The 20,815-nt window shown below is 38.1% G+C and overlaps 2 protein-coding genes across 2 annotated transcripts; one reads left to right on the forward strand and one right to left on the reverse strand.

The window, feature by feature from the left end:
* Positions 1-2,852: 2,852 nt before the first annotated feature.
* Positions 2,853-7,128, reverse strand: vrtn (vertebrae development associated). The gene is made up of 2 exons (XM_056256249.1): positions 6,995-7,128; positions 2,853-5,693 (listed from the first exon to the last, which is right to left on the reverse strand). Exon 2 carries the CDS (start codon positions 5,689-5,691, stop codon positions 3,646-3,648), a length of 2,046 nt encoding a protein of 681 aa, XP_056112224.1. The 5' UTR covers positions 5,692-5,693; positions 6,995-7,128; the 3' UTR covers positions 2,853-3,645.
* A 4,529-nt stretch (positions 7,129-11,657) lies between these two features.
* zgc:153157 (uncharacterized protein LOC751674 homolog) lies at positions 11,658-13,074 on the forward strand. Its single transcript, XM_056256225.1, has 2 exons — positions 11,658-12,107; positions 12,186-13,074. The coding sequence occupies exons 1-2, from the start codon at positions 12,010-12,012 to the stop codon at positions 12,832-12,834; spliced, it is 747 nt and encodes a 248-aa protein (XP_056112200.1). The 5' UTR covers positions 11,658-12,009; the 3' UTR covers positions 12,835-13,074.
* The last annotated feature ends 7,741 nt before the right edge of the window (positions 13,075-20,815 follow it).

Genomic DNA, 20,815 nt, shown 5'->3' on the forward strand with positions numbered 1-20,815 from the left:
TGAGCTGAACTGTATGAAGTTCAGTGAACTTCTGAACTGTATGAATGGCGTTCGTGGTTTGACTAGTCTAGACTGTTTTCCAAAGATGGCTCGTGTCTGTATACACGAAGTGGACTGTCTTCATAAAATATCTTCTTATTAAACGGTCTGTACACTTACAAAGTTCTCAATGCTTCGTTTTGCATGTAGGGACCCTCATTATGTTACTGTGTTAGTGTGGGGCTATTTTGAGTCTTGTTAGTGGTATAAACTAGCAATTTATTTTTACTTAATAGATGCCCCCATTACTAGCATTATACGCTAAACAGTTTTTAGAGATAAAACTCTTTACATTCGATTATCATGAAAACAAATCTCAGAGAACGGTTGACTAGGTACCAATGTTTTATTAGACCAAAGGTTCATTTTGCGCCAGAGTTCTCCTTTAAGGCCGGCTTCACATATAGCGCCTAAAAACGCGTAGAAAACGCTGGGCGCGCAGCATTCTCCTTTTTCCAAAGCGCTACGGCGGTTGCGCTCCGGTTGGTTCTTGTCACATGACCTACTGTGCGCTTATGGTGCGCTTGCGGCATTCTGAAAAGTTGAGATGTTTTTATCTCGATGCAGCGCGGACGCGCATGGAAAAAACGAGCGTGTCGCTTCCATTATGAGCGCGCATACCGCGCGCCTACATTTGAAATAACGAACTTGAGCGCGCAAAAGACGCGATATGTGAGCGGTACAAGGTGCATAGGTCTGCACTACATGACGCCACCGAAGTGTGGACTCTGAGGAAGTCTACAAGTCCGGAGTGTGCCATTTGGGACAGGGCCTGTATTTACCTGAGGTCCCAACTGTAACTGATTGTTTTTAAAGTGCACTCATTATGTTTTTGTTCATGATTAGTTGGTGCCAGTGGTTTTGGGACGATTTTTTGTACTTTTATGTTTGTAAAGTAAAATAGCCTCTTCTGAAAGCACTTTACTAATCCACAACCAACCATACCACGACATATAATATGTCAATTTAAAATCAAATACACACGGTGAGAACGTAAAAATAGCCAAAATGATTATGCTAACAAATTATAAATGGCAAGTGTTTACTTATGACACAATACCATTTTAAACAGTTATTTGAATATGTTCAGGTCAGATAAAACATTGCATCTTTCACGGAAAAACAGACATTAAACGCTAGGTAAACCTGAAAATTATCACGAAAATGTACCTTTACATATAAACATTTTGATAAATTTAAGTATCAAACGTCACAAAATTTCCCGCGGAATCAAAATAAAATAAGTAGGCCTACCTTACTTTCTTTTTAGTGAAGGCGTCTCTTTCTGAACTTCAGGCTTCAGCATCATCCGATCCGCGCTCATTTTTGCACTGACGTAACTTGCAGGTAGCTGAATAAACTGATGTCAAACTAAAAGACCCACCAAATGCTCAAAAACAAACTAAAAATATATAAAAAAAAAAAAGATTTACACTAAATCACATAATTAAAAAATAAAATAATAATTTAAGTAATTGGTTTCATGATGTGTAATTCATGTTGGAACGCTTATAGCGACCAAACAAAATTAATAATTGAATGTAATAATTTAAGTTTTTTAATGTAAAAAACATTTAGCCTATGTAAACCACTACACTGAATACTAACTCTGAATGCAATTATAAAGACTAACCTCTATTGATTTTGTATCTAAAAACTGTATGTGGCATTAAAAATTAGCATTTTGATTAAGAAGTAGCCTAATAATATTCATTTATAACAAGCAATATGGGTAATTCCAGCAATAGATTGCTGAAAGGAGAACTCTGTAGCTCAAAAAAAAAAAGATTCATAATACCGGTAATGATGCTCCTAAAAAAGCCCTCCACTGCCATCTAGTGCATCTGTAGCCTACATACAGGCCTTCACTTCTGGATTTTTTTGCATGATGTGCAAAAACTGAAGAGGTTCACTGATACAATCATAGAAGTACAAATTAAACCAGAAACAGGAAGAAAATATTCCTAGATTTCAAAAGGGTTTTCTCTAACTCTTATGGATTTTCTTACGTTTCCAATCGTTTTGGGGATGCTTATGAAGATCTGTTGTTCTTTTGATATGTCCATTAAAAAGGTGCAAATTCAAAACTGACTCAAAGAGGCACGTTTATTTCTGCAGATTTCTGGCATCCATAAAGAAAAACACACCTTAATTCTGATGCTCATCTCTGAATGCTTGGCCCACCTGTCAATTATTTTCATGCTACTGTGCAGTAAACACTTCTACAGTGTCGATATGGAAAAATCTGGACTATGAGTGCTCCAGAAACACAAGACAAACATCACAATGTTGATGAATCACACAAGCAAGCTCTCTCACTCTCATTTGCCATTTTTTAAACCAATTACACATTGAGAAAATGTCAAGCTGATCATTTAAACATGCAGGTGCAACTTTTATTGGGCCAATTTAAACAACAGTTTCTTCTCAAAGGCTGTTGGACTAAATGACCTGCCTAATCTGAGGTCAACATATTCATTTTCATAATCAACCCCAGAGCATCTTTGTTCTCAACTCTAACACACATCTTTATTAACAAATTAACTCAACACTAGGTGGTAAAGTTTCTAATACTTCATAAACATTCACCTACAGAGAGAACAGTGGGCATAAACCAGATTTTATTGCACAGAGCAATTGGTCTCATACATGAGACGCTCAACATGATGAAATGAACAAAATTAGCATTGTACTCATCCAATTCAGCAAAATGATCCAAGGAGCACATTGTGAACTTGTCTAAAAAATTACACAAGTTAACCCAAAAGTTATAGAACACCATAAACGTGAAGCTGAAAAAAACAAATCAGCTAGGTAGTTGAAGAACACAACTTCAGCAAACACTTCAACAGTATCAAATCAGAGATTGTCAAATTTTCACAGCTTTAGCAGCAAGAAAAAAAAAATACATGCGTGAACTGAATCATGGTCAAAAACAATGTGCAAAACAGCAACAATTCTATAACATTCAATAGTGAGAAATACATTTTAAATTGGCCACAAAGTTTTCCCATTTCCCAAAGTTTTGAGATCACATTCAATTGTCAGTATAAAAATATATATGTATAAAAGAAGAAATAAAGAACACTCCAATGTAAGAATTCAAATAATATACATTTTTGTTTAAGAAAATCCTCAACTGGAACTTTTTCAACTGGAAAAAAAACAAGTATAAAACAAAATAATAAAAAATAAAAAAGACCCAAAAACAATTAAAAAGAAATAGACAAGAAAATAAAATGAACCTAATCAGAACTTAGAACTCATTTAAATTGTAAATATTTGGGGGTGGGGGTCAGAAGAGAGCCTGATAGTGTCTTTGAACTGCCTTTTGCCTGGGGGCCATCAGCACTTACTGTAGGTGGACACAAAGACTGTCTGATTTCACACACACGCAAATGTCCTTGAGCTAGAACCAAGTGGTCAAGTAAAGGAAAAGGACAAATAATTAAGATGCATGAACTGCAATTATCTGGGTGACTAAAAAAACAAAAACAAACAGTCAGTCTCAAAGAAACATTGCATTGTGAACTAAAAAAAAAAAAGAGCAGTGTCAGTTTTGGATGTTATTACTGGACTTTACAGTGGTGAAGAAAACAACAGCATTCAGCCATGAATTAATGGCACCCCGTGATGCAGAGCCCTTTTCCACATGTAGTAGGTGGAACGAGGTGTAAGAGGAAAGTAGGACCGGAACTCTTTGAATGTGGGAAAGGACTTCTCTTCAAAGCGTTGTTGCAAAAACAGCTTTGCTTGGGCCTTGAAATTAGCCAGTGCCACGACATCCATTACAAACATATGTTCATTATTGGACTGCTCAGGCAAAGTGTATTCAGGCAGTGTGAATACAGAGGGACGAACTGTCTGTCCATTCAGGCAATCGATGTTCCCATCAAAAGTAAACATTCCTGGAGTTTTTATCTTTTCGAAGACCTCTGGTGAGACAGCCAAGCTCTGGGATTCCTCCGTCTCAGACATCAGGACAGGCATCTTGGTTTTCCCTTTCAAAGGATCTCTCCAGAGCCAGTAGAAAGAGGAGGAAACTGAAGGGAACTTGAGTTTAAATTTAATGAAGGACATCTTTGACCTCCGGATGTGCATTTTGGCTTCTTCCCTTAACATTTTCCTCTGGTGGTATGCCAGCCTCAGGTTCCTTTGCTTGCGTCTGGAGATCTTCACTCTTGGTGACAGTTTTTGTCTGTCAAACGTAGCAAGAGACACTTGACTTCTGGGACTCTGGGTTTTATCAGCATCTGAGCTCTCCTCGCTGCTACCTGAGAGCTCTTTGAAAGGCGTGAACAGCATGGCTTCCCTCCTCCAGTTGTAGTATGTGGATCTGGAGATGCCTGGAAACCTTCTTTTGAAAATTCTGTAGGGGAAGGAGGCGTTCGCAATGATACAGTTCTGCAAGCTGCTCTTCGCCTCCTGCATCAAGGCCACATTTTGGGCCCGTTCTCCTTCCAGTTTCTCGCACTTGAACGCCAACATGCTAGCAAAGCTCCCTTGGTTGGGCTTCTTCTTGACTTCTGGTGAGGACCAGTAGTCCTGTTCAGTGCTGTCTCCAGGACTCAGCTCCCCTGTGGAGCCGCCCGAGATCCTGCAAGTAGACACAAGCTCTTGCTTCCACGCGTAATAAGTGGATCTTGGAATTTCTGGGAAAAGCCCTTTAAAGTGGCTGAGGGGAATCAGCTTCCCTTGCTTGTAGGATGTCAGGAAAAAGTGTTTGGCCTCATACCTGGCCACCGATTTCTTGTGGTACTCGATGCTTTGCCTCTTCCAGCGGTAAAAGGTGCTCTTGGTGATATTGAACTTGTCTTTGAGGTTGGAGTATGACAGCTGGGCATCCTGATTCAGAAGCTCCAGGGACTTTACCGAGGGCATTCGCTGCTCGCTGTTGGGACTCCCGATTTTGAGGTCGCTAGCATGAATCAAAGCTACAAAGTTGAGGGGTTTGAAAACAGAGCCTGCCTCCAGGTCACCCGACCACATGATGTGAAGGGTCAAGGGCTCAGAGTCTTTCAACCATGTCCTTGGGCGAATGAGTCGATTAAAATAGGGCCGAATCTTTAAATTGAACATGGGATAAACCGAATAAATGTTGCACTGCAGGACAGACGCCAGCGCATACACGTGCCACATATTTGCAAACGAGCCAGGGAAGCAGGAGGCCTTGACATCTGCGTCGAAGATGGCCTCCAGCACCTGAATCGGCAGATTGAGCATGTCCTGAGACTCCTCGGTGCAGAGGGAAAACCTTACAGCCTGCAGCATCACCTTTGAGTCGATCATTCCGCACAGGTAGTATCTCTTCCAGAGAAGCATCTCCACCACTGTCCTGACCTGTAGCTCCAGACTCAGGCACGTAGACCCCACTAGAAGCATGCTAGCTGCCTCAAACAGCATGTTTCCTTCTCCTTTGCAGACCAGAGGAAGCAAACCCGCCGGGGCGTCTGCCGGGTACAGTCTGTGAGCTAGTGCGTCGATGCCAAGCCATGAGGAGATCTCAGAGCAGAGTGCTGAAGGAAGACAGAAAGAGGCCAGGGCCTGTTCCACCTCCACAGCAACTTTAGTGAGGGCATCAAGACCCATGCACTCTGTGGCCTCCTGCAGCTCCCCCAAGACTGAGAGCACCACCTCCATCCTCTGAATCATGCCTACACAGAAAACACATGAAGAAATAACAACAAGATTAACATTAGCAGATTTTGAGGGGTTGCAAAATGTGCGTATATTTTTTTTTATAAACAGATGTAAAATATCTATGAAGAGAGATCTCTACTTCAGCACTGTGATGAGAAAAAATCTAAAACATTTGTATGAAATTAATTTTGTTTTTTGGATAATACAAATAGCAGTGATAATAACAGAAGGACCTATGAAACATAATAATTTACGATTCAATTGTATCAAATGTAAAATTGCATCATCATTTTACATATTACTCAGCATTATCATAGGCTATGATAATGCTGAGTAATATGTAAAATGACGATGCGATGACTTGTAATTTGACAATTTAATAGTTAACCCATTTTTGTAACCAAAATTTAAAATAAAACCAATAATTATCATTTCACACAGCATTTACAACTAATACTTGATTTCATGTGCACATTTTACATCATTGTTTAGTTCCAGTTTGCCCCTCTTAAAATTGCTGAAGCTCTAGAAAAAGCAGAAGCCTATTGCATATAACACTTATAGGGTGTATCTGTATCATAGAAATCATGATCACAACATGTAATCATGTCAGTAGTCACAGAGCCCCGTTTTGATTAAGAAACTGGTTGATTCACATTATAAAATGGCATATTTATATGTATTGTTATGTTAAGTGAAAAAGTAAATAGGCCTATGCATTTATTCTTGGTTTATCAATAAAATTTGATAAATGAATTTTACTGTAGATTTATAAATGAATGGTTTATAAATGAATTTTACTGTAGATTCCAACCCATACTTTCCCTGAATTATGAAACTCTTTTTTAAAATGAAATATATATATAGGCCTATATATATATATGTATATATTGAGGCCATCAAAAGAGTAAAATAGATTGCTGAACATGTATTAAATGGAAACAAGAAACGGCAAGCCATTAACACAGAAATCAGTAACAGAAACTTTTCACTAATAATACAGTGAAGCCCAAACGCAACTGAGACGAGCCTACGTTGACAAGGCGAAAAAACACAATTCAGACGAAAACTTAGCACTTTCGTTACTTTTTAGCATGCACGGTTATGCATTAACGTTTTGTCCATTTCCTTTGAAAACGCCAATTAAGTGGACCTAACACAATTAAGTAATTGAGAAAATAAGATAAAATAGGCCTACACTTGAGAAAATAAAAGTGGACTAATATGTAAAACTGAATTATTCTGAACAATTACAAACAATTTCGTTCAGAGTAAACTATTCAAACGGACAAAATTATCGCGCGAATAGGCTTACCTAGCTTTTTACTGTTTCCCTCCCTTGAGGTTTAAATCAGTTCGTAAAGCAGTCAGGAATTGCAAAACTGTGACCTTCTCACAACTCCAAGTTTAATCCATTGTGTGAGGTGGACAACGTGCTCATCATAGGTGACAACGAGCGCAATCTGAACCCAAGCAGTGGAAATTTCACATGATAAGGGAGGGACCTCCCTCCAGGAAATTGTCAATCACTTAGTTGCGTTGTACACACACACACACACACACACACACACATAATATAATGAGGACTTCTCTCTGACACAATGGTTTTTATACTAATGTTTATTATACCATAAACTTTACAAAACGGTTAATAGTAGCAGATTGAAAGTGAAACACAATTTGACTCATTTAGTGGCCTTACAAAAAGTCCACACATTTCGACATACTTCACTATATCTAATATGTGAGGATGTTTTCCAAATAATTTTGCGCTTACTGATATAGACAAACCACACACAGGCCCCTGGAAGTTAATTTTCAATGTGAAGTGTAAACAAAAGCCAACTTTTTTATATGGCTATTAGTACCACCGAAGACATGCAAATGATGTAAAAGTGCTGCATTTTAAATTAGATAATTTGTTGACCTTAATTATATATATATATATATATATATATATATATATATATATATATATATATATATAAAAAATATGGATTATTTATGGTAAAGCTGCTTGCAAATGCTGTCACATGTGTTAACTGTATTCATTGTTACTTTAATCTGTTAAGTAATGTTACTTTAGAAAAGGCCTATACTGAAAATGAACAGTCTCTCTCAAAAAGTTTGAATGAAAAGTTTGTTGCAAAGTTCAACCTTATATGTTTGCATTTTTATATCAGCAATAACACTTCAAAAATGAAAAGATTTTAAATGGAAAACAAAGTTTGAATAGGGTCTATTGCTTCCTTAGTAATTAAAGTTAAGCTTCACTGCGCTTTTGGAGTTAGCCAATTATCATTGAGGAATGCTGGAAATTTCCATTTCCATAGCTCAAAGTGAACTCCCTCAGACAATGGCTTTGAAGTGTTTTCTTTCCACGGCAAAAGCCTGGGGTCCAGTTTCAATCAGATGTAGATAGATTTTTCTGTATACCCGGGGATGTGTTTAGTGCAGTGCTCTCTTTTAATGGGTTAGAAAGACCTTGTTTTCCATTTGAACCCCCTCAAAACATTCTCAGGATTCCATAAATTCAGCAGGTATCCAATTTTCCAAAACCATTTCCCTTTTAGTCACAGTGCTGCTCATGCTCCAGTTATCTCACTAAAAGACAAGTCAGACTAGCAGGACACACAAGGTCAAGCTCACAAATTTGTTGATTGGAGTTGTGCTAGAGCAGACAGTATGTGCAAATGGCAGAGAGAGAGAGAGAGAGAGATCTGGGAAGGTGAGGTGTATATCTGCCTCTTGTTTCTTCAGGGTATCACTTTTAACACTTCTGCCTGTCCACCTTTTGCAGCCTTTCACAGAACCTTTTGTTTCTACTCCTTCAGCCACACACCCCCTCTTCTTCGACCTCATCTACCCACTAACCTACATCCCCCCCCCTAAATTCATCCTCTCCAGTCCAGTTTTTTTGAGGGGAGAGAGATTGGTGCCAGGCTTAAAACAATGCGGAAGATCCCTGTAGCGTGTATTTATTTATTCTTATGCCAAATTTGACATAATTATTGCTTCAGTTGTCTTAAACAGCCAGTCCGAAAGTTGCAAGTCAAACAAACTTGAACTCTAAGTCAAGCATCATGCTGTTATGGTATATATGGGTGAATCGTGCCTGTGAGGAGCTGTACTGTAAAAACTCACTGAAATGCTGAAATGTTGATGAGCCGTTGTGTGCTACAACACCTCAAGTGTTCTCTTTCCATCCTGTGCTTAAAATGCAAATGGGGCAACATTGGGTCGGCTCCGGTAGTCTGCCACATGCTGAGGTTGTATGTATGTGCTGGGGTATGGGCCGTGCTTGTGTATGTTGGGGGGTTGAGGGGGGTCGTCAAAGATCTGTGGGACACAGACAAGGAGAGTCTTGCAACCCTTTGTTCTTGAGCTTGGCCGTGTGGACTCAGGCACAGTCAAGAGCAGGCCCTTGACACCTATTGGGGCATCTCAACATGGGTTCTGCTTTCGTCAAAACACATGCAGTCAGTCAGAGTTTGCTTCTAAACAGCGTTTCACCTCATTAACTGACAAATACAAACTAAAGGTGCGTAGAGATAAGGAAACACATTTTTAGGTGCCATTTTTCCTTATTCTCTAACAATCTGGTTAAGAACTTAAGTTCGCTCTGGCAATATTAAAATGTATTTATTTGCATTTCAATGTGATTTTTTCTTCACGAAAATTAACTATTAAGATTTTTTTCTTTTATGAAAATGTATCTGCACTTTCATTACTTTTTTTTATAGCAAGTATGGTTCTGATTCATTTCTATTGAAAACGCCAATTAAAGGGATAGCTCACACAAAAACGAAAAATCTGTCATCATTTACTCACCCTCAAGTTGTTCCAAACCTGTATGAGTTTCTTTCTTCTGTTGAACACAAAAGAAGATATTTTGAAGAATAATGGTAACCAAACAGATGATGGACCCCATTGGAAGAAAAATACTATGGAAATAAAGGATGACAGAATTTTCATTTTTGGGTGAACTCTCCCTTTAAGTGACTTAATATCACTTAAGTTATTTGATGAAATAAGAGAAAATACACTAAAGAAAATAAATGTACCCATGTGCTAATAATGAATGAATATAGTGCAAAGTAAACTATTCAAACAAACAAAAGCTTAATTAAAATATCAATTGTTTTAAATTAGTTTGCCGTTACTGTTTTTTTTTTTTGTCATCAGATTTACTCTTTAATTATGTCTTGGTCTAGTGTCTTTAACCCACACACAATTCACTGAGGTCATTATTTCCTGTAATGGGGTTTGTTATCACACATATAAAAAAAAATATTTAAAAAAAAGTGTTTTAAGCCATAGAAATGTAGAATCACCGAGGTGAGTTCATGCTCGGGGAATTGTATAACCGCTTTAGTCCTTATATAGCAACTTGCTAACAACTTACATTTAAAAAAATAACAGCTTCAAAATTCACATTGAGGCAGAAAATTGTTTAATAAAGCAAATAAAGAGAAGCTAAAAGAATAAAGAAACAAACAAATGGAAAGATAATTGTGATGGAAAATAGAAAAAACTAGTTGATGTAGCCATTGACTTCCATTAGTATTTTTTTTTCTATTATGGAAGTCAATGGCTACCGTCATCTTTCTAATTACCAACATTCTTTAACATATCTTCTTTTGTGTTAAACAGAAGAAAGAAAAATCATACAGGTTTGGAACAACTTGATGGTGAATAAATGATGATAACGTTTTTTGGGTGAACTACCCCTTTAAATTCTTTAAAAAAATGTATTCTGTTACAACTAACTGCTGTAGCCTGTGAAGGTATACAGAAGAGAATCACATGGCAGCTCATGACTATGCAAGAAGCTTTTATATGATCATTGATGAGTGCATCCAGATTCATTTTATACCCATTAGGTTGCATATTCAGCACCCTCAGCCAAGTCCACGTTACTGAATACTTGTATAACATAACTCAAAAAAATAGTCTGTTATTGTTCTGCATTGCTAAAAGTAAAGCCATCTAGTGGCAACACTTGTCCTCAGTGTTTTCTCTATTGTCTGGTTACTAAAAAAAAGGAAAAAGAGAAAGAAAAACTGCTGTGTGAAAAACATGTTGAGAGGTGTCAAACGGACACCTAAAGTAAGTAAAAATGACAAGCTTGCTTTGGGAGTAGAATGAGACACAACTCTATCTTCTCTCCAAACATCTTCAAATATCTCTCTTCAGACAATCATATATATTCTATCATCATAACCAACAGCAATGGTGTACTTTGTTTGACCAATAAATTAAATATTGACTTGTAATATGCTAAAAAAAAAAAAAAAAATCAGTAATAGTGCAGTGTAGCTGTTTGCCCAGCTGGTGGCATCAGTTAATTGATGAATATCCATGAATAATGTGTCAAAACAAAGGCAAAAGCAATATTTGACAAAAGTCATAAACCATCCTACATCTGAAATGGCCAAAAAGTGTCCTTTAGACAGATCCGGTAAAATCTTTGACTAGTTTCTAAAAAAAAAAACTCCAAATTAAACTATTCAATACATAATATATTTGATAGCCTTTATTTGCCTTTATTTTTTAAATATAGCCAATAAGAAAACAACTGTCCTGCACCAGGGTTTCTAAAACAGAATAGAAAACTATTAATCGAATCAAGACCGGTGAAAAAGAACTGAAATTTGTACAAATGTCTATTTGTACAGTTGATGAATAGTTTATAAAGTTGCTATAATTGACAAGTTTCAAGCAGAGACAGTGTCCTGCAAAAAACAGAATTTCCCTACCTATTTTATAATTATTAATAAGCGAATTGATAAATGCAATACTGTTCAAATGTATTTGTGGCCAAATGGATACAGTTTCCCTTTAAATGTAACCATGTCCTATGTTATTTTTCTGCTACCCAAACACAGGGATTCTGACAGGATGACGTTTAGCTGTGGGCAGCGACTTGTTAGTAAGACCCACCTCCGTTCATTTTAGCTGTAGCACAAGGTCCCCTCACTGCACAAACACAGAGGCTGTCTTGTATGTCAGTTTTCATGTCATTTAGCAGATGAATCCCATCTCTTCTCTGGTTTAGACAGAGTTAGATTGCTTTAGCTACCGGCCATCTCTGCATGGAATAACGACCACACGCTACTGTCATGCTGGAAACATCTCTCTATTGGATCATTATTGGATCGGATTTGCAAGATTGGATGAATGATGAATGAATAAAAAACAGCGACGTGGATAATCGACAAGCGCTGTGTTTTAAACCGTCAGCAGTTCTCTTGAATTAACGTTAGTCGTCAATAACAAGCGTTCAAGACGGAAGGCGTACTGGAGCACAGAGGGAGAATCCGCGCGAACATGAGGGAACGGGACTTTATGCCCAACATAGAACGGGGCAAACCGGCTACATACACGGGAGATAAAAAGGCTAAAATGGCTGCTAAAACCAATAAAAAGTGGGTGAGACTGGCTACGGTATTCGCTTATGTTTTGTCAGTGTCTTTGGCTGCTATAATACTGGCAATTTATTACAGTTTGATATGGAAACCGACGTCTGCCTCTGTGTCTGGACGGTCAGATGTGTTGATGACGGCCGCAATGATACCCATAAACACAAGTAATATCACAACAAGTGATGTACCGACAATTAACAAGATGAATAATACACCACCGGTAAGTTTGAGATCAACACAGACTCCCACCTACGCCCACTCCACTTCTCAACAGGGACAACTGCACTTGGTTGACAACAAAGGTCATGAAGGCCTACCAAATATCCCCACAACAAAAACAGAGAAAACTGACCAAATAGGAACATTTGACCCAGTAGGCCTACACATTCACGAAAAACCAGGACGTTTCAGTACAGCAGAAGTTAGCGATGAGTCGAAAACTAGTTTTCTGGTAGCAGGTGCATCAATTGAACCTCCTTCGGCACATGGAGCCACATCTTCGACTAAACAAAACGTATATGGCAGTTCTGGGTTCGGCACCCCTGAGAATCAGCCAAATATTTGGGATTCAGCCTCTCCCACAACTGACCAAGCATCTTTGATAAGCTACAGTGCAAGACCTGACGTCTCGTCTTTGACAGAACATGGTCTAGAATTAATGGAGGGTTCGTCACCGTTGCAAGAGGAGTTGGTTACCAAGGACACCGAGAATGCAGCTATTGGAGTGTGACACCAGATTATTTGTGAGGCATCACTGGCATGTAATTATATGACATTATCGGCGATGACTGTGCAGTGAGAGAAATAACAACTGTGAACGTCATACAGTTTCTATTAATTTTGTTTATTTTTCAAGGACAGAAACTGTGTTGACCTACCTGTTTTGGAAAGCTCTTATAAAGGTTGTCACATTATAGAGTGCAACAGTCAGGTTCCAGAAATAAAAATCTTATTTATTTTCTCCAAATGGGAATTCATTTTGAATGGTAGGCCTAACTTATAAACATAGGCTGTAAAGACAGACATACTGCGAGGTTGTTAATTAATGGTATGTGTTTTTATTGTAGCTACCAGCCCGCATTATTTCTGATCGCACATTATATATATTTTTTTAATAGTCTTGTTTAATAGGCAATAGCAGAATTCCTGTTGAAAAAACAGCATTACTTTGGCAGATTTTGCAGAGAAATCTCCACCAATCTGATAATTGCGACAAGCAAATTGCGCAAAAAGAGCTCTTGAGCACTGTGAATGATGTGTAGAGGTAGTTTTCTTGCATTCTAAAACTACTTAACTATGTGTATATTTCTATATAATCAACACCCTTAAATAAATTAGGCCTATATTTATCCATCATTTTTAATTCAATGATGTAATTTGCAGTGTTTCATGAGATTGTAAAGCAATTAAGTACACAGTCATGTACCTTGATTTTTTTTTTTTTCTGATTTTCAAATAATATTTAGCTCCAAATCAAAGTTTGTAATGTGATTATCTCATACCTGGTTTGGTTCATGGCTTACAACTCTTTAATTAAGTTTTTTTTTTTTTTTTTTTCTTATGTGAAAAATACATCCCGAACCATCCAGGCCGTTGAAAAAGTGGCCGGGCACTGCTGCACTCTATAATTCGTTTGCAGGTAATCACAGCCACGCTGATATTCAGAACAACAGAAGGATTATATTGCTTTTATACAACAGTTCTATAAACATGGAAATGAATATCCAGTAACTTACATGTTAGACAAAAATTGACCAGTTAGTTTGTATATTTCTTTCCAATGAAAATAGTTCCAAGAGAAGTCAAAGCATCGACTCTGCATGTGCAACGGACGTAGGCCAGTAAGAGCTGTGAGTGTAAACCTCACTGCTCTTGCCACAAAAGGCATGCCAGTGACTGGCAGTCTTAGTCCTTGTTAGTGCGCCCGCCTCCCAAGCTGGAGACACCGGTTCGAATCCCGCTCAGAGCGGGTCAAGTAGGACTACATTTGGTGCCGTGACTCGGATGGAAGTGAGGTTTAGGGGGATGCGTATTACTGACGTATAGGCCAGTAAGAGTTGTGCATGTAAACCTCACTCCCCTGGCCTCAAGAGATTATGGTCTTTAGCGTCCTTGTTAGCGCGCACGCCTCCCAACCCAATTTCGCTTGGAGCAGGTCGAGTAGGACCGGTAACACATGTCATGAAGCAGCACTGAATAAACGCCGGTCTGGAGCAGCATATGTGAGTGAAGTGGAGCGAAGCAAAGCCACAGAGATTTCCTAGCCCCGCTCCACATTCACGTCAGGTTTTCCAAACATAGACAAATAAAGTTGAATAATTTGAGAACAAGAACTAACTGTTGTATAGTGGATTATAAATTATAATAACAGCCTTTACATACAAAGAGCGACAGGCTTATGGTTCCTTTGGAACAACATAATTATGTCCTTTAGAACAACATGATGATGTCTTTTAGCCAGGATGATGTCCTTTGGAACAATAGGAAAATGAGCCATTCACATCACCAACATTGGACACACATCCTACAGTAGCATCTATTTCATTGTGTAGTAATTGTGAGCAACACTGTTTAAAGCAAGTTAAAACACTTTGTCAATAGACTTCAGGGATGCTCAGGAAAGAAATATCTGAATGCAAAATGCCTGGCTAGAAGAATACACTGTGCAAACTCACTCATGTTGAAAAGGGTGTTTTATAAATCAGCGTGGGTTGAACGAGATATATAAGATGCAAAATATGATGTATGAATAAACAAAGATTTTCCTTCAGTGCTCTGTTATTCAACTTGATTATAATGTGTCCACCTTATGAACTATAAAGTGATTAATTATAAACAAAGTGGCCCTGCTTAAACATGTTTATGAGGCCCTTGTTTTAAACTGACACATATTTGGGAATTAAGCTCTTCCTGTAATTTTATTATTTATTATTTAATAACATGATTAAATTTTAAAAATGTGTAAAGTCATCCTTATTGAATAAAAGACATTACATTTAAATCTAGAAGTAGTTCTAGTATTAAATGACTTTTTGGTCCATGTTTTATACCAATATTTTTATATTTATATTTTATATAAACAAAAAGACCAGCTAGTCAGGTTTTATTTCTAAAGTTAGCTAGACATATACACTAATTATTTAGTTTATATGTATTTAATAATTTTGGCTAGATGTAACCAGATAACTCTAACTTTGAAATATGTAAATACTCATCAAAAAAGTCAGATTTATGTGTCGAACCATTCCGTTTAAAGCACTTGAAGATAGCAGCAGGACACTCACAGTGACAGATGTCTGCACAAGTGACCAATGCTCAAAACTGAAGCTTATTGCCATCTCTGAATCATCAATCTCTCTGAGAATGCATGCAATGTAAACCAAACCCCACAGAGGAGTCTCAGATAATTATATATGCTTAGTCTGTACAAATACAAATAAGTTCATACATAGTAGGTTGTCATATTGTATATAGGGAATTCACGTTTGTTACTGGAAATGAATGGATCAAGGGACAGTGCATTAGGGACATGATGCATTTAATCAGTTCTGTCTAAAGGGAATCGTTTGCCTAATTAACACAGACTTGACATCATACTCTTTCAACTATTTGTTATCAAACCAAAGTAGTCCAATAAACAAAAATCTAGAAACAGTTCTAGAAACAAATTCTTAAACTCCTGTTGGACAAGCCATATACGGATATTAAAAAATTGCTTAAAAAGAGTTGCTGCTGGTTTTAAGTGACCTGAAGTATCTCTCGCCTCCAGCCATCAGTTCTCCATGGGGACTTCTTCATCACATTAAGCCTCCAGTCGACCAAACAAATAGCACTGCCTCTCAGCAGATTCCCATTAGCTTTAGATGAGCAAAGAGTGTTTGCGGCATAGCAATATCGACTTAATATGGGACCTCGCTATTTATTTCACCTTTTGGCCCATTTAAAACACAAGGAACTGGACATTCCCTGCATTTATAAAAATGGTCCTGTGGGTAACACTTAATACATGGAAACATACACTGAAACCATTAATAGAACACTTAAGAGAAAATTATTTCAAAAGTTTATGGTGGATTTTGACAGTCTTTATCCAAAATATAAGTGTAGGAAATCTACCACTATTTATAAAAGCTAAATAGCAAATAGTCTTTTTAAATAGACTTAACAACTGAACAAAGATCATCTAACTACCTAGCAGTGGTTAACTGACGCAGAAGTATAAATTGGGCTTCAGGCAGATCCATAGACCACAATGCAACATGATTGTGAAGTCACAGCAGATGGTGCTTAATTTACCCCGACCCCACACAATCTAGTGTATTATATTTTTGACATATTTGACATATTTTTTTAGTTATTTTGACATTTAACCACATAATACTTGTAGCTACCTTAAGCTGACTGTTAGGCCTAGTCTATTGCAGGCCTATTTTGATAATTTTCGTATGTCAATTTTTTTTTATTTTGTCCAACAGCCCAAGCATACATACAGGCCGAATGGTGTGTAAAGCAAATAAAGTGTAATTAATAAATCAGCTTCATTGCGGATTTCAAGTCATCAAGGGTTTGGGGCGTTCCATTTAAAAACATTGCAAGGTTCCGCCTGTAGTGGGCAGTTGTGCAACATAAGCAATGACGTACATCCAAGTAAGCGAGATGAAGGGAAGTTAGCCAGGGAAGGGCATAAAAAATTGGACTTAAACAAGGCCACTGATGAGCCAAAACATTCTGACCAGTCTAAGGTGAAGTGAATATCGTTGATAATCTCCTAACAAGGCCACATAAGGTCTGGGTATATATTAGATCAAACAATCTGTTCTTGTAATCAAAGTGTTGAGTGCAGGAGAAATGGGCAGGAATAAAGATCTGATTGACTTTAACAAGGGCCAGATTGTTATGGCAAGGCACTGGTCTGAGCCAACAGAAGGTCATACACAATTTTAATGATGGTTATGGGAGGAATGTGTCACAACACAGTGCATTGCACTTTGTATGGGGCTGTGTAGCCGCAGACCAATCAGAGTGTCTATGATGACCCCTGTCCACTGCTGAAAGTGTCAGAACTGGACCTTGGAGCAGTGGAAGAAGTTCGCCTGGTCGGATGAGTCCTGTTTTCTTTTACATCACATGGACGGCTGTGTACGTGTGCCCTTTTTACCTGAGGAAAAATGTTTTGGGCAATGATCTGCTCGGAAACCCTGGGTCCGGCAATTCATGTGGATGAAAAGTTTTCCAAGTGCCACCTAGGCTACCTAAACATTGTTGCAGACCAAGTACACCCTTTCATCACAATGGTGTGGAAGTGGCCTCTTTCAGCAGAATAATGCACATTGCACACATTGTTCAGGAATGGTTTGTGGAACATGATGAAGAGTTCAAGGTGTTGATCTGGCCTCCAAATTCCCCAGATCTTAATCCAATTGAGCATCTGTGGGATTTCCTGGACCTACAAGTTCGATCCATGGCGGCTCCACCTCACAACCTACAGAACTTGAAGGATCTGCTGCTAACGTCTTGGTGCCATATACCACAGGACACCTTCAGGGGTCTTGTAGAGTCCATGCCTCAGATGAGTCGGCAGCACGCAGAGGACCAACAACATATTAGGGAGGTGGTCATAATGTTTTGGCTCCTCAGTGTATTTAAAAGTGTAAAGTGTAACCACTAGGGGCAGTAAACATGATACTGTACTTTAGATTACAATCTACACTGAAACTTCAGTCTTAATAGGCAATCAGATTGTTTTTCCAAAGAAACATATTAACATGCCATAGATATAATGTACAGAGGATGCACAAAGTTGACCATTCAAATGTTTGGGGTCTGTACATTTTTTTTAAAGAAGTTTAAAAAGGATGCATTAAATTGATCAAACGTGACAGTAAAGACATTTATAATGCTACAAAAGATTTCTATTTAAAATAAATGCTGTTCTTCTAAACTTTCAAGACTGGAGTAACGGGTGCTGAAAACTCAGCTTTGTCATTACAGGAATAAATTACATTTTAAACTACATTAAAAGAAACAGTTATTTTAAATGGATATAATATACATTTTACTGTTTTACTGTATTTACAATCAAATAAATGAAGCCTTTTGAGCATAAGACACTTATTTCAAAAACATTACAAAATAATACCAACTCCAAACTTTTGAACTGTCATGAAATTGAGTTTCCAATTTAATTTATACTCCTATAAGGCATGTATAGTGTATCAGGGTGACTCTGGATGGGGTGACAATGTGTATGAAATCTCTGTGGCATCAATTATGTTGATCAATGTCACTGTGAAACGTGAGTAATTTCACCTGCAGCAACATTCTGTCCATCCACTTCAAAGATTAAAGTCTTTTTAATCTCAAAGATTAAAATGATTTGTTCTTTGAGTCATAATTCTATTATGGTATATGTTCCAAGAGTTTGTACTGTGAAAGTATCAGTTCACCTTGATTGGCCTCTTTTACCTTTTGTGGATTAACTAAAGTTCCTGATGATACTCTGTCTGTGGTTTCTATCTGACATTTCACAGGGGGCGTCACATGACAAACCACACAAACCCTGGGATTTAGAAACACTAGGGGAGCAGGACAGGTGCCCTCAGACGAAAACATTTGTATATCACCCATAGGGCTAGAATAACTGACATATCTCACCTCATCATAATTAATATTAATAATTATTATTTAAATAACAGAAAAGGAAATGAGGGCAAAAGGTAGCAGAGAACCCATTTTGCGGTTGGCTTCGTCTTGAAACACTTGGAAACTAGTGTCCCAATCTGACCTTAAATCATACAGAGATTGAGAAATATAGAGACAGAACTGTGTACGTCACATAACCAGGATTTGCAGGATCCAACCTGCATTTGGTGATCAAAAGTAATTGTGTTAACAATTTTTAGTCAAGGTTATTCACAAAGGGGAGGAATTGATTTGGTGACGCACACATTTAATCTTATCAAATACCATCAAGAGCCAACCTTGATTAATATCTACACTCGTCAAGCAGGCCAAAATACAGTTTTGACACTTTTTCCTCTGTCAAAAACGGATACAGTGGATGATTGTGAAGATGTCATTAAATAAATAAACAGCCAACATGTACTGTCTTTTCCCCTACATCATTACGGAATGAATTTATAGGCCACGTTTTTTTCATCATGTATATTGTTTCCCCAGCAGGCAGCTGAGGTTCTTGGCAAATAATGTCAGCCACATTTTTAACCAGCATGCAGATTTAAGGGACTTTGTTGTCATTTTGAAATATTTCAAGAATTGTTTATGTCCTTTTAAGGCATGCGGGTCTAAAAGCTATATCTCACTTATACAGTAGCACAGAAGCTATCTGTAAACATTCACACCCAAAAAGTGGGTCAAGAAAGAAAAAAAAGACAATTTAACTCGACATACATAGGCTATAATTTTATTTTATTTTATCTAAAGGCCATTGAGTACATGATTCAAGTCACAGCTTTTTGCTCGTATTTTCAACTGCCTCTTGTGTGAAAGGACAGACGGTGGGAGTAACAGATAAGGAGAAAGTGGAAAAAGCCAAACAAAAAGTGTGAACCTATTTTGGGGGTTTCTAGCATCACATGCAATTGGTGTAAATAAATAAATAAAAAGTTGTGTTTTTCCTTAGGCATTAGACATGATGACCTGGTGCCTGTCTTAAATATATCCACACATGACACATTAGAGTGTGGGTGGACTGGAATAAGGAATCAGCAAGAAAACTAAAGAGTTTATAAGGTCAGCCCAGATCGAACGAACAAACCATAGTCGATGAACTCATCAAAGTTCAATCTTAAGTCACCCTGGACAGAGGTATCTGTTGAATGTCTAACAAAATGGCTAACTAGAAGTGTCCTGTGTTTCATCTGAGCCTATAATACTCATGAAAGATTAATTCAGTAAAGAGGAGTGACAGCCATTGTCTGTGCTAATTGACAAATAATGAAGCAACTACAAAAGGACCAGGTGGCTGTGAAGTGCTGTAAAGTAGAGGACCAAGCCCATGAACATATGACTGGAGTGGGTGGATGATGTGTTATGGAAACTCTCCATTACTGAAGTCAGCGTGACCAGCTTCCATGAGGACCAGACACCCACAGTCGTGACAAACAGACCTGCCTTAAAAGGACATCATGAAAACCAGACTAAATCAGAGGGGCACGAAATGAGAGACCGGCTCTCTGGGTCTGTGATCCGAGGCAGAACTCTGCTGTTTTGGAACATATAATTAGGGATAATGGAGAAGAAATTCAATTAGCTGGGTGTAACGGAAACAGACTGCGGCGTCAAAGATAAGGCCATTTTTTGAGAAAAATAAATATGTGTCCTCGCCCGAGAATACTAATGTCTCCAGAACTACAAATCCCATTATACATCACCCACGCACTGATTGCCTTCCACCTGTGTCTAATAATCACCTGTCTTTAGCCTATATCAACCATGCCCACGGCTCACTCGGTGCGAAGTATTGTTTCACAGCTGTGCTGCATGTCCGAGCCTTTTTCCTGGAAGCTTTCCTGACTCTACCCCTTGCTATTCTAGATCTCCGTGTTTGTCAGCCGCCTGCCTATTGACCCTCTGCCTGTCCCTGGATTCTGTTGGTTTGCTGCCCGCCTATCGATCCCCTGCCTGGCTTACTTCACGTTTCTGCACGCCCCACTACACTGTTTAAGCTGTTTTGACTCCTGTTAAGCGAC

The sequence above is a fragment of the Rhinichthys klamathensis genome, unplaced genomic scaffold (genome assembly GCF_029890125.1).
Source record: "Rhinichthys klamathensis goyatoka isolate OS25496 unplaced genomic scaffold, OSU_Roscu_1.1 h1tg000125l_1, whole genome shotgun sequence".
In the NCBI taxonomy this organism is placed as follows: Eukaryota; Metazoa; Chordata; class Actinopteri; order Cypriniformes; family Leuciscidae; genus Rhinichthys; species Rhinichthys klamathensis.